The 13,633-nt window shown below is 44.3% G+C and overlaps 1 protein-coding gene across 3 annotated transcripts in view; it reads right to left on the bottom strand.

The window, feature by feature from the left end:
* CFAP221 (cilia and flagella associated protein 221) overlaps positions 1–13,633 on the bottom strand; it is a 39,086-nt gene that overhangs the window by 2,136 nt on the left and 23,317 nt on the right. For 2 of the 3 annotated variants that reach the window (XM_006017897.3, XM_006017896.3), the window contains exons 14-24: positions 13,093–13,188; positions 12,017–12,113; positions 10,582–10,718; positions 8,785–8,865; positions 8,021–8,128; positions 7,745–7,912; positions 6,818–6,976; positions 6,288–6,385; positions 4,347–4,439; positions 4,028–4,150; positions 2,710–2,775 (exon numbers count right to left, since the gene is read on the bottom strand). In XM_006017897.3, the coding sequence (XP_006017959.1) occupies positions 2,710–2,775; positions 4,028–4,150; positions 4,347–4,439; positions 6,288–6,385; positions 6,818–6,976; positions 7,745–7,912; positions 8,021–8,128; positions 8,785–8,865; positions 10,582–10,718; positions 12,017–12,113; positions 13,093–13,188 (1,226 nt within the window). The remainder of the gene's footprint in view (positions 1–2,709; positions 2,776–4,027; positions 4,151–4,346; positions 4,440–6,287; positions 6,386–6,817; positions 6,977–7,744; positions 7,913–8,020; positions 8,129–8,784; positions 8,866–10,581; positions 10,719–12,016; positions 12,114–13,092; positions 13,189–13,633) is intronic. The other variant, XM_025196935.1, reaches the window with a different exon arrangement.

Raw genomic sequence — 13,633 nt, 5'->3', positions numbered from 1 at the left:
AGAAAAGACAATGATTTACACTATTGAGAATGCTCTGAAGAAGCTGAACTGAGGGTATAAAAATCTGTAAAAAAAGCAGCAAAGTGTGTGTGTGCTTCAAGAGAAGAAGTCTCTTTGACACTACCGCTGTTGTCTCCCTTCAAGGACTGTGCTAAGAACTTTACCTGTCAGCATTGAAACCCAAATGACCTGCCACAGGGACCAATTACTCAGTCCCTTTGATATAATGTAAGATATTTTTAGAAATGAGGTTGTTAATACTTACTGCTGCCTTGAGAGCCCTTTGGAGCTGGGACTTGTAAATGGAAGTAAATGTAATGCATGCACTGTAGCTACGTAACATGGCTCTCCCATCAAGGTTGTTTATTAGGAGCAGGGAGGTGACGCAACTGGTTGGCAGTAGCTCTGCATTCAGAGGACCATGTTCATTGTGAAGATGGGGGCAGGGGGAGAGTTGTGGAAGAAATGAGATCTGATTTGGAATACAATGCGAGCTGTTTGGGATCCGCTTGAGGACATACTTTGCCTGTGTTGCTTTTGTTCCTATTAGGAACACAGAGAAAGAGAGAGAATCACAAATGACACTCCAGGTCTGTACTGGGAAGGGGTTGAGTAGATTTCATAGATTTCATAGACATTAGGGTTGGAAGGGACCTTGGAAGATCATCGAGTCCAGCCCCCCGCCCAAAGGGCAGGAAGTCAGCTGGGGTCATAGGATCCCAGCAAGATAAGCATCCAGTTTCATCTTGAAGGTGTTCAATGAAGGCGCTTGAACCACCTCCGGTGGCAGGCTGTTCCAGACCTTGGGGGCTCGGACAGTAAAGAAGTTCTTCCTTATGTCCAGCCTGAAACGGTCTTGAAGTAGTTTGTGACCATTCGACCTCGTCATCCCTTGGGGCGCTCTGGTGAACAAACGTTCCCCCAGATGCTGGTGGTCACCCCTGATAAACTTGTAGGTGGCCATCAGATCACCCCTGAGCCTGCGCTTTTTCAGGCTAAAGAGCCCCAGGGCTCTCAGCCTGTCATCGTAGGGTCTGCTTCCCTGACCTCTGATCATGCGCGTGGCTCTTCTCTGGACTCTCTCAAGCTTCTCCACATCCTTTTTGAATTGTGGAGCCCAAAACTGGACACAGTACTCCAGCTGCGGCCTCACTAAGGCCGAGTACAGGGGGAGAATGACGTCCCGGGATTTGCTTGAGAAGCATCTATGGATGCAAGCCAGCGTTTTGGTTGCTTTACTAGCCGCCGCATCGCATTGCAGGCTCATGTTCATCTTGTGGTCAATGATGACCCCCAAGTCTCTTTCTTCCATAGTGCTAGCCAACATAGCACTGCCGAGCCTATAAGGATGCTGCGGGTTTTTTTTTCCCAAGGTGGAGAACCTTGCATTTATCGGCGTTGAACACCATCAGATTCTCGTCCGCCCACTTGCTGAGCCTGTCCAGGTCAGCCTGGATAACCTGCCTGTCTTCTGGTGTGGATGCTTTGCCCCAAAGTTTGGTGTCATCGGCGAACTTGGCCAGTCCGCTTCTGACTCCAGTGTCCACATCATTAATGAAGATCCAGTGTCCACATCATTAATGAAGATATAATTCTGTGTGTGTTTGTGTGTGTATGACTGATTTGGTGACTGGAGGAACCCAGCCCCATTGAAACTGAGTCCTGCAAGATAGCTCCATTGGGGGTGAGGACTTGCAGAAGGGAGAGATACAGCTCCGTATAGTAACACAAGTAACACAAGCAGCCCATTGGTAGAATTACCAAGACCCTAGAAATGTATCCTTAATAAATGAGCACACCCCAAGGTGATGGGCAAATCTGGTAACAGCCCCGCCATTCTGGGCACCGAAACACACACACGTACACGTTCACACAGCTCCCATATATGTGTAACAATAGTCCTGACGAGCCTTTTATTGAGAATACATGAGCTGTTGTCTGCTGTTCTTATTGCATTTTTTCGCCTTTGTGACAGCTTCTCTGTGGATTTCATAACTCAAGGAGTTTGAAGTTAATCTGACCACAATCCTTATTGTGCAAGATTCAGTCTCTGGCTTGCCCATGGAAAAGCACATGATGACTAAAGCAACCAGAATACAAAAAATGGTGAACCCTTGAGTAAAACCTCGAGCGTGGCTGGGAAGCAACAGAAGACCCATATCTTACAAAGTTGCTCTTTCCATGACTGCACCAAAACCTGAGAACAGGCCTGAGAGATGATAGGGCATGGCCAGGAGATCCATGAACTTTGTCATTCCATAGGTCACGGGTCCCCTCTTCATGCTGAGACAGTGAAAACATCCTACTAGTAGATTTTAGGAACAGCCTTGGACTGGCTTAGCTTTTGCTACGTGACAAGATGTGGGGAAAGGTTTCCTGTCCAACTATGAGATGAGGAGCCAATAATTTATTAGCAAGCATTTCAGGCCCAATCCAGTGTCCATAACAATAAGAACAGCAGATGAGTGTTGTAGTCGATGCAATGAGCAGCCCAAACCCAGTGTTCATTGCAGGAGGTTGTGCTCATCTGCAAACCAGTCTTAAATAGCACAGGCTCCTTTGGCTGGCACAGAGGTTCTCAAACCGACTGAAACGGAAAACACGTGACATCAGTCTCCAAGATGGGTTTCACATGGGCCCGTGTTTTCAGCTTCGTGGAAAATACTGATTTGTTAAAGGAATGACTCTTATGTTTGCACATCTGCTTACCCAGAAGGAGAAGTAGGGTTGTTCACTGCATTGGAGTAAGTAAGTTTGCCATCCAGGGCCGCATCACTGTGGAGAAAAAGGCGACTATTTAGTATAAGCTACCCCAAATCCTCTGAACAGCCCAGTGAAAGGAGACATAGAAAGCAGCACTCAGTCAGCCATTAGGGACCCATCAATAAACCCATGTGCTTATTTACTGCAAATTAGTTTCAATAAACGCTGTCAAGATGTTAGTACTGTAACATTAGAGTGGTCACGATGCTCAGCATTTATATAAAGCTTAATGGCAACTATGCTTTCTAAGGGTCTGGACAACTGATTGCTTTAATGTTAAAGGGAATCAGACATTCACATCTCATACATGGCTTTGAAAACCTCAGTCTGTTCAAAGTGGTGTACAAGCATTAACCACATACAGAGGCAAAACCCATAACCCCCTTTTTCTACAGATGGGGAAACCAAAGTACAGAAAGGTGATGCAGCTTCCCCACAGCCAGGCAAAAGTTTAGAAATCAGACCTCCCGCTGCCCACCCTGCACCTCCTTCTCCAGACCACGTTGCTACTAGCACAGTGTCCCTGCCTCTGCAGGGCTATGCTCACCATTGCATTTTACCTCTGCTGCCTTGCTCACATCTTATAACACCCTCAGCACCACTTACACCCATCTAGAGCCCCTCCTTGTTCCCTGCAGAGCTTCTGCTTAGTGCCCCTTGAAGTCAAGGCATCGGTGTTAGCCCTGTTTCTAACCATCTAACTCATACAGCCTGCAGGCTCTTAGGATCTCTTCACACATCTGGGGATGTAGGGCCTCAGCACTACAAGATGAAAATAGCTGGCAAACCCTGATGGGACCCTTGTCTTTCCCATACAGGGGTCTAATTATGACTTGTCAGGGCACAGTAATTTGTACTTATAAAGGTGATGTTTTAAGAATTGGCTAGTGTCCAAGACACAATGTAAATGAGTATAGGTAGGTAGCTGGGAGTTTTTAGTGTCTTTGACTATTTTTTCTAGAGGAGTCATTAAAAGTCATTAAAAGGCAAAACCCAACCTTGGCAAATGCCTGAACAAAACTATCAAGGAAAATGCAATGCACCAATAAGAGTGAGTGGGCTCAATTTTGGGACTAAATTCAAGTCTTCATGTATGTAATAAAGGGACTATGGACCGGCTCTATGTGCAAGATCTGAATGTAACCTCACTGATTGAGTTGCTCTGACACTTCTACTCTGGGCTTATACAAACACCGAAACAAGATGGTCACCCTCAAAATCCTCCCCAAGCCTCTTCCCTCTGTTTCAATAAATGTGCCATTACCTTTCTTCTTTCCCTGGCTTACTTCTGTTTTCTTCCTGTGGTAGGCGTTCAATCTGTGGAAATTCAGCTTTCACCATCTCCGGAGTGAGTACAACCCTTAACTCAGTCTCATCATCAGTCTCACTAAAATTCAGTAAGTTGGAAAAAACATAGTTTTTTACCTTTTATTTTTAATCTTGCCAATGTTTTAGCCTGGAGAAACAAGAGGAAGTTTTATGCAAGGGGGACCATCTGCACATTGTGCTGAAATGCACACAAAGTGCTTACAAATCAAAACAGAATATGACAAATAAATAGAGAGAAAAGAGAGCCAACTTACTAGTTGATTATGTTTTCCTTGTCCCTCTCAGGTAATTCGTCCAGCCTTGGAGGTCCCTCACTTGGAAGCATATCTAAACTGTAGGGATCCCTGCTGTGGAAATGACATAATCATACATTTGAGTAGGGCAAGATAAGTAACAGCAGATGACAAAAAGTTTTTGCACCTTCTCTTAAGTTTCCAATCCTGCTAGACTTTCCTTAAGATATATCAGTTAGTTACTTTATAAGCATACAAATTAACAAAATGCACTTCTGTTCTTTAAAAAGGTCTTTTACAGCAGTGAACATCCTTTTCTAGTTATGTTAGAACGGTGGTCCATCTATCGGATGGACTCGGTTCCACTCCTAGACTGGCTGCCAACCAGGGTTAAAGAACCCGGTCCACCCTATCATGGAGTGAACAAAAATGGTTGATCTCCTTTCCTCCGGCAGCTCCTGCGGCCAAGCTGGTTCCAAACGTACCAACACCTGCCTTTACTTTGGATTAAACCAGCAAGGCTGAAGGGGATGCTGGTGTGTGTGCAGCTCAGTGTCTCCATACACACGGCCCAGGCTTTTGCATCCTGGAGAGGTCACTCCAGCTTCGTTTTCAAGGATTACGTTCAGTGAGCTAATGTCTCACTTGGAGTAATTCTGTTGTCTTGCGAGACAAAGAGATGCCTATTAGGTCCTGAATCTGTAGACGTGGTGCCTGAAGCAAGGCATTAGCCACCTAAATAAATGGCTTGATTTTCAGAGGTGATGAATGTGTATTGTTCCCACTGACTCCAGGTCATTGATTTCTGTGTCTACATAAAGGTCTGGTGATTACCTTTAACTACACAGGCTTTGAAATGCTTTTATTCAGCTATCAGCACGCTAAACTGCCCAATACAGCAGGGAGTTGTAGTCAGTTCTAAGCCTCCAGTCCTACGAAGCCCTGAAGTATGTGATGTGCTGTGTTGGATGACAGGTCCTGCCATCAGATCCCAGAGTCTTAAATACCAGTGTCTTACTGGCACCTGCTGAAATCACATTGGTTTCAGAAGCATTTAAATACAGTAAAAGCTCTGTTATCCAGCATCTCCCAGGAATGGGGGATGCCGGTTAATCATATATGCCAGTTAGTCAAATATGCTGTGTCTGGTGCACCAGGGCTTTCACTCCCTGGCATCAGTGTGCCAGGGGACAGGGAGGGGGGCCCCGCACTGGCGGCTTTGCCCTGGGCCGTGGTCCACAAGGAAGAAGTGGGACTTGGCTTGCGGCAGTGAAACTGGAAGTGGGACTTCAGTTTTGCCTTTACCGCATCCCTCAGAAGGAAGATTTGCATTGACAGGTGTCGGTTAGTGGAGCTTCCGGTTGGTAAAATGCCAGATAACACGGCTTTTGCTATATATGCTTATAGTTAAGCACGACTGAAAGACACCCACTGACTTCATAAGGGCCATGTCTGAAAGTCCACTGAACAAGGGTGGACTGGGGACCTAAGTGCTCCAACTGGAGCTAATATGTCCCTTACCTCCTTTGAGTTAGCACTATGGGAGCAGGAGGAGAGAAGCAGCAGAGCTGAGGAGGACGGGTACTGCCATTAAATACCAATGTCTTGCACACACATGTCTTACTGGCATCCTACTGCAGGGTAAGAGGAGCTGGCTTGCTAGTAACTCTCACACTGGCCTGGGGTTGAAGCAAAGACCATTCATGCTCCAAAAGGTCTGGGATGGCACCCTTATAATAGGGACAGGCTGTCCCCTTTACTTGCACTGAGCCTGGTCCCTTTGGGAGGATTCCCAATGGGAATTTTTTCATTGACTGCAGCTGCCACAGGACTGGAACCACTGAGTATTAATTTGCATTGCAAGTAGTCCTGGTTGCATCAGTGGGACAACGTGTGAGATGAGATAAGACATGGCAGAATCTGCCCCAGAGCCAAGGTGTTTTGTATTGAAATCTTTCTTACCAGTAAGACATTGCTGGGTTTGTCAGATTGGGAGTGTCAGACCAAGAATACACCAGTGGCAGGAATCTTCTCCAGTTCATTACTCCTCGGATGACTTCCTGAAAAGACACAGTGATCAAGCCTATAAAATGCCACATGCTGGAGAAAGGTGTGATAGGAGAGAGCAGAAGAGAAGGTCTGGTTTTGCCCAGCTAAGGGTGCATTTGGCAGGCTTCAGTTCTCCTCACCCGAAAAGATAAAAGCTCCAGGCCAAAGGTCACATCAGTGCAGCAGAGGCGAAAAGGGAAATAGTAGGGAAAACCCTAGTGCTGTAGAAGGGGCATGGAAACCTAATGGAGGAATGATCTATTTGCAACAATCACCGCATCTAACAGCAGATGCTAATGATGAACATGCTGTATACATGACGCAGTTTGAAATGCCTTCCAGCTGGGATAACCATTCATCTTCCCCTTTAATTCCACAAGACAAATCCTTTGCTGCCCTGTGCCCTGAAAAAGTATTAACACAAGGAAACAAAAAGTCTGTACCTTGCGATGCAGAAATTTCTTCTGTGTCATTGGGATGCTGGATCCCTTCGGGCATTCTTTGGTGACTGGATATTTTGGGTGAGGGCAAAGGTGATATTCGATGTTTGTTTCTGAATAGGGCAAAGGCGGCATAAAAACTGACAACCCTGGAGTGGGATTCTAAAAGCAAACAAGAAAAACATGCAGAAAACGTAACTCCGAGCCCCATGAACAAGTCTGCCACTGAGAGCTCAGTTCTTGTAGTGAAAAACAGCAGACATCCCATCCCCAGCCTCCAACGCCTCTGTTCTACTTTGACTCTCCTCTTATGAATTGTTCAGCTCAACACTTGATCTCTCTTACCAACCCCTTGATCACAGGTCTACTACCTTCTTTATCCTGTCCAAGCTCTCTGCTGTCCACCGGGGGAGATGCCCAGGACATAGCTTTCCCGTCGTACAGGACTGATGCCAGGGAAGAACAAGCTATACTCCCATATGCCCTGTGATAGCAGGTGTGCTCCTGGCGCATGAAAGAGGGCCCAAATTCCCTGAGCATGTAGGACTAATAGGGAATGTAGGGCTGATAGGGAATGTAGGACTGATAGGGACCTCCTGGGTCATTGCCTCCAGCCCTCTGCTCTCAAAGGCAAATGTGCCACATAATCCCCTTCACAAACTGATCAAGCGCCATCTTAAAACCAGTTAGGCTTTTCTGTCCCCACTCAACAGGGTTGAAACTTGCTAGGAGGGTGGGGGTCTGCAGGACCTTGATACGAGGAACGTGCCTGACAACACAACCTGGCACTAGGGTAGGCAATTCTTAGATCAAAGTCTATCTTAGACAATTGCCCTCCAATTCCAAACCAAACGTCGGGTGAAACAAACCTCCGTTCCCTCTCTCCCCACCCAACTCTTGGGTGCTTTATCAGAGCCAACTCCTACTTACAAAAACGCGAAGTGGGTGACTGTCTGGAGGTTGGAGTAAGGCTTTGGGTGGTGCCAGTTTTAAAAGGCTCGTGCCCTCTGCCATGGATTCATGTTTGTGAAGATCTTTCTGAGGTGCGGTAGGAGTAAGTTGGGCCTTAGGAGAGGCTACTATTGTGATCAGTTCATCCTTAGACAATGAAGAAGACAAAGGTTGTCAGTTGGCTTTTGGGTATGGAGTATTGTGACAAGATGGGGTACAGTAAAGTCAAGTCAAGGCTACTGGTTGACCCATTACCTTGGCTCCCTGTTTCAGTGGTCGGGAAAGTTTTTGCGGTTTGTAACTTGTTGCAGCATGGTGTGTGCAAAACGGCTGGTACCTCATAATGCTGAAGTGCTGAGGAACCTAGGTACAAAGGAAAAGGATCTAGCGCAACACTTGAAAAACTGCTCAATGTGTTTGAAGTGTCTATTAGCTCATGTATGGAATGATATGTATGGAAACATGGGTGTTTCACCTAATCTCTGATGTAAGACATGCTTGATATCTGCTAAAAACTTGGACCAGCTCAGGCCAATCACATGAACTGTAAAGGACTATGTCCACTGCTGTTCTTCCAAAAGGGGCTGTGTGTGAGGTGATATTCATAATCGGGAGTTAGTAAATTCTTGCACAGCCAGTACGAGATCAAAGGGGTAGAGAGAAGCTGTGCTTGAGCAATGTCATTTCACTTACATAGCTCTTCATCCTCCCCGGTGTCTAACCCAGCCCTTGCCTTTCTCAGCACTTCCTCCAGTTTGAGTTTTTTCTCCCTGAACACAGATAACCAGAATGGGGCAGAGTATTCCCGATGAGGCCATACTTAAAACTGACCCAAAACACTGGCAGTCTGATCCACCAACCCTTACATGCAACTAGCTTATATGCAGGGGAAGCTCTCATTGAGCAGAAGTCCAGGGACTACTGATTAGGCCCCAAATGTGGTACCATATGTCTTATGTCAAACTAGCCCCGCTGAAATAAAGTAACTTAAGACAGCTGCACAAGTGATAGCGGCTGACCTGCAAACTGTAGAACGGATGAGAATGTTTGATTTTCATGTCTAAAGGCTTGAGAGGAACTGGGCCAAGAGCATCAGGAGCCTGCAACAACACACAGTCTTTTAAGACACAAGAGTATAATGAGCATTTTCTTTTTCAGACATAAGACACAAAAGTATAATGAGCATTTTCTCTTTCAGACAAAATAAGCCATTGATTCAGCCAGTTGAACACAAGGGAAGAACCATGCACACATTTCCTCCCTGCTTTTTTGGTAGACATTTCAGTCCTTTTGTTTTCCTGCTCAAAAATTATATTTCGGTCACTCCTAGTCATCGGTGTGCTGCTGTGAACTTTGCTACAGTAAAAAAAAATCAGCTACTACAATGTAAAAATTCCCTATTCTTTTCACTATTTCAACATCATTTTTAATAAATGTATTGGGTTGAATGAAGAGCCTTTGTTTTGCAGATGAGTTCTCTAGTATCTGCGATGCTGATTGTATAATCCATTGATTATATAGTCCGTGGAGTTTCAGATGCGTCTAGAAGCACCCGCTCAAATGGGCCCACAGACATCTTTCTGGTAGGTGCTGCCCTTGGGGGCTTTAGCTGAGAAGGTTAGAAAGGCCTCCAGTGGGAATGGCCATGTTCATGACCCTGCCTTTGTCTGAATACAGAAGTCTATAACTCTGTAGCAGAGGTATCTGTAAGGCAGCTACTACAGTAGTGGCTGAATAAGGGGAGACCTAACAGGTAAAATGCTGGACTGGGGCTTAGGCAATCTGGGTTCTATTTCTGGTTCAACCAGTGACCTTCAGCAAAACAATTCTCTCTGTGCTTCAGCTTCCCTAGCTGTAAAATTGAGACAATACCATCCATCTCCTTTGTAAAGCATTTTGCAATCTTCTGATGCAAAATGCTGGGGATGGGCTAGGAATTGAAGTTATTAAAACGTCCGGTCATATGTCCTGATCACTACTTTAAAATTGCAACACAAAGGTTAATCTACAGTGACCTGAGAGCCGAGTTGCTTCTTCACATAACATTGCTGTGGGTGCATCTCTTGTCCCACATGCCCTGCAGTTGTAAGCAAGAGGCATCCAGCTGTGTGGTTTTCATCGCCCCTCTCTATCTCTGTGTCAATTCAAAATGAAGAGGACTTGTTCAACTATTTTTGAAATGGGGAAGGTGGAGAGCTCAGGTCCAGCCTCAATTATACAGACCCTGCCAAAGACAAGGGGGGTCTGTAGTATAATCTTTAATCTTCAAAAGATTTTCTATGGTAAAATCTATACTAGTCTCTCAAGTGGCCAAAAAATAGCTGCTTGGCAGAGTTCGTAGATGGTCCTGTACAAAGGGGGGGGCGGGATCTGCTGAAGCTACGAAACTATACCAAGCACAGATTTGAAAGGAAATAAGAACAGTGACTTGGTAACAGTAGTGATTTTTAGTCAGGTGATGGGACCAGGGATCTTGCTTTCATGTATATGCATAAAGTACTTTTCATGCCTATTGCATGATGTAAAGGGATGGTCTTTCAAGGCAAAATAATGCAGTGGTGTTTATAAGTCAAGGGGTATATCCTACTTAGAGCAAACTATTGCAGCTTGACTGGTGTTAATGGTACTTCAACTATAATATCTATTGATCTGGACACAATATCCCAAGCCAAGCTGTTTTGCCCCACTCTGTGAATTATATTTATCCCCACATTAAAGCCTATCTAAAGTCTCAAAGTTGGGTAAGGTAGCCTCCGTGTAAAAGAGAACTAGACCCACCATACTTTATCTGTTGCCATTGTAACCATGCTACCTACCAGTTCATCAGACCTCTGAGGCGGATGGCACATGGGGAAGTCAAAAGGTAATACGCGACTCACAGACAAGCTGGAAGTGACTCTGTCGTGCTCCTCACCCATAGGTGTGATCAAGGCTTTGAAAATGCTGTTTTCTGCTATGTGTGGGAAAAGAACCAACATCTTGTACTAAAAGGTAAGATAACTCAGTTAGGATACATCAAGCCGCAAAAAGGCTTTAACTTCTTGAAGACTCACTGTGCTACAGGCACAGCGCTAAGATTATCAGGAAGATCTGATAACAAGCCAGTCTCAAATTCCCCTTACCAGGCATTTTTGACCTCTTGTCTTCTTTTCTCCCTTTCTAAAGCACTGCGTTCCATTTGCTTCACCTCAACTGTGTGCAGGACACATATTTAAGTCTTATGTGTCCTTTCTACTGAAAGCCATAAAATTCCCACTGTTGGCTAGGGTCAAGACCTCTGTCTTGAAGGCTGGCCCTGGCTATGGTTTATCAAAAACCCCTTTCCTTTCCTGATTGTTATAACGCGAGTAACTTCTCTGTAGCAACACTTCCACTTCATTATATGGAAACGATCCACTATTTTTTGTAGCTCATCCAGATCCCAGACTGAAACCATGCAAATACTGGTGAGCATATGTACAGGAAAAGTTTCAGAAGATAAAAGTCATGGCACAAAGAACCTTGTCAGCACTAGAAATCTGGCTTTTCCCTTTCTAGTTCCCTCCTCACACATATTACCAATTCCTTTCATTCGAGATCTTCCCCAACTCTGCCTTGTCTTACTGCACTCCTTCTAGCCTCTTCCTCTCCATAAGTGATGCCAGTCTTGCCTACCTATTTGTCTGCTTTTCAAACACACCTGGACACACCTTCTACACTGCTCTTCATGAAAGGGGCTCCTCTGCTTGAGTCGAGGGTCCATATCACCTCTTCCCCCTCAAGACCAACATCCTACCTGATGACCTCCCAAGTAACAATGGATACACTGCAAGGATCTTAAGAATAATTAGAGCTGTTCTCAATGCTTGTAAAGGATGTGCATGAATTAGGCACAGTGCATCTGTTTATGCTGACTACACCTCTCCATTTCTCCAGGCAGAAGGTAGGACAGGGTGACATCCTAGAAAGTAACTGGTTCAGAGAGGTGTGAGCTTTCACAGGTGACTGACTACTTCATTGGATACTAGCCTTTAAGGTATCACCCTGCCCTACAGATAACCACCTCTGTTGCTCATGGAAATCACCTCTGTCCACCTGTCAGGTAATACTCATGTCTTCTGATTATAAATTCTTGAGCAGGGACTACTCCTTTGTGAGTGTGAGCAAGTGCGAGAGTGTATGTGTAAGAAAGTGGGCAAGAGTGCGAGTGCCTGTGATAATCAACATGAATTCAGATTAGCCAAAAGGCAAATATTTGATCTTATGCTTTACCTGATATGGAGCTTTCCTCATCCCTTTGCCTTCTGGTGTCTTTCACTAGTTCACGAAACAAAAGTAAGATGCGATTTAGCCGGCACTGAATCAGGATCTATAATAATTGTTTAAAGATTTCCAGTTAATAATAAACTGAATAATCAACGTTTATGGTGATTCATAGTACACACAACATTATTTATCCTACAAAAGCCACTTGGACTTCCGGTGACAGGATTTTTTTTGACATATGCATCCATTTTAGAATTTTTCCTAGGTTATTTTTGGTGGAGGAGGGCGGTATATGTGGCAGGTATATCCAAAATATTTTTGGTGGAGGAGGGCGGTATATGTGGCAGGGATATCCAAAAAAAAAAACTATTTTAAATGAAAATGGCATATACAGGCCCTGCTCATATACCTGGGTCTATATGGATACACAGATCTTCCTATAGGAATCCAATTGCTGGAGTGGGGCAACGGATTTGATATGGCCCCTGTAAAACAAGAGTCAACCCTAAAGGGAATTTTTCCTTCTACAAAGCATTGTACCTTATTCTGGTAGCAGGGATTCATGGATACTGAGGCCAGAAAGGATCATTAGACCATATAATCTCCTGAACAGGTCACAGACCACAGATTTCTGCCTGCATTGCACATAACTTGAGTTTCACTAAATTACATCTTCAAGACATGGATCTAACTTTGCTCTGAGGCCACCAAGAGATTGAGACTCTCTACTGGCTTTTGCATTTGGATTTGCAGGGAGCGAGTGACAGAACTGTAGGGTGGCCAGGTAAAATCAATGTATTTAGTTTCATGAACCACCTTTTTGTTCACATTTGGAAAAAATGATTTTTTTCTGTCTTCTTTCCTTTTTCTACTTTTTTTGTAAAAATTCTATGTTTTTAACTGTTAGCATTTTATGCCTGCTTTATATTGACCTACTCTAATTACTTACAGATTTTGTTAACGGTGCTAAAGTTACAACATATTAGTGTTGCTTGTTGGCTACCTTGGTTGGCTCTTTGAGGATAGAAACTTTTAGCCCACAAGTGTCGTTCTCAGACTGAATTTTGGTTGCTTCAAATTACCTTGCAAGCTGTCTGTTGAAACCGCCGCTGAGTCCTGTGTCTGCTGGCCCAAGGGTCATTGAGGAGGAGGTCAAACTTGGGCTGAACACTGGGACACTGTGTGGTTCACAGAAAATGAGAAAAGATTATCATTTTTATAACTAAAAAATGGAGGAATTTCTAGCAAGCATTCCTTGGACTGCATCTACTGGCTATTGCCTAACACTGAGGTTATACCAGGTAAAAAATAGTTAGTAATTAATAAATGAATTCTGCTCCCATTGCCATATCACACCATTGGCTATTAAATGGACATCATCAATAGTTTCAATAGAAAGTTACTGTTAAAATAGTTGAAGAAATAATATATTTCCTTGTTTTACTAATGTAAAAGCTAAAGTAGCTTCAGCGTGAATGGAATTACTTTAGAGTCAAAGAAAGCTGACTGCATTCTGATCTCCCTCATACCAATGTCAATCCAAACTTACATCACTGCTCTAATGATGCTAGGGCCAAACTTCATCCTGTTGAAATCAATGACAATATTCCTATTCAATTCACT

The sequence above is a fragment of the Alligator sinensis genome, unplaced genomic scaffold (assembly GCF_000455745.1).
Source record: "Alligator sinensis unplaced genomic scaffold, ASM45574v1 scaffold4_1, whole genome shotgun sequence".
Lineage (NCBI taxonomy): Eukaryota > Metazoa > Chordata > Crocodylia > Alligatoridae > Alligator > Alligator sinensis.
This window is presented reverse-complemented; position numbering and strand designations above follow the sequence as displayed.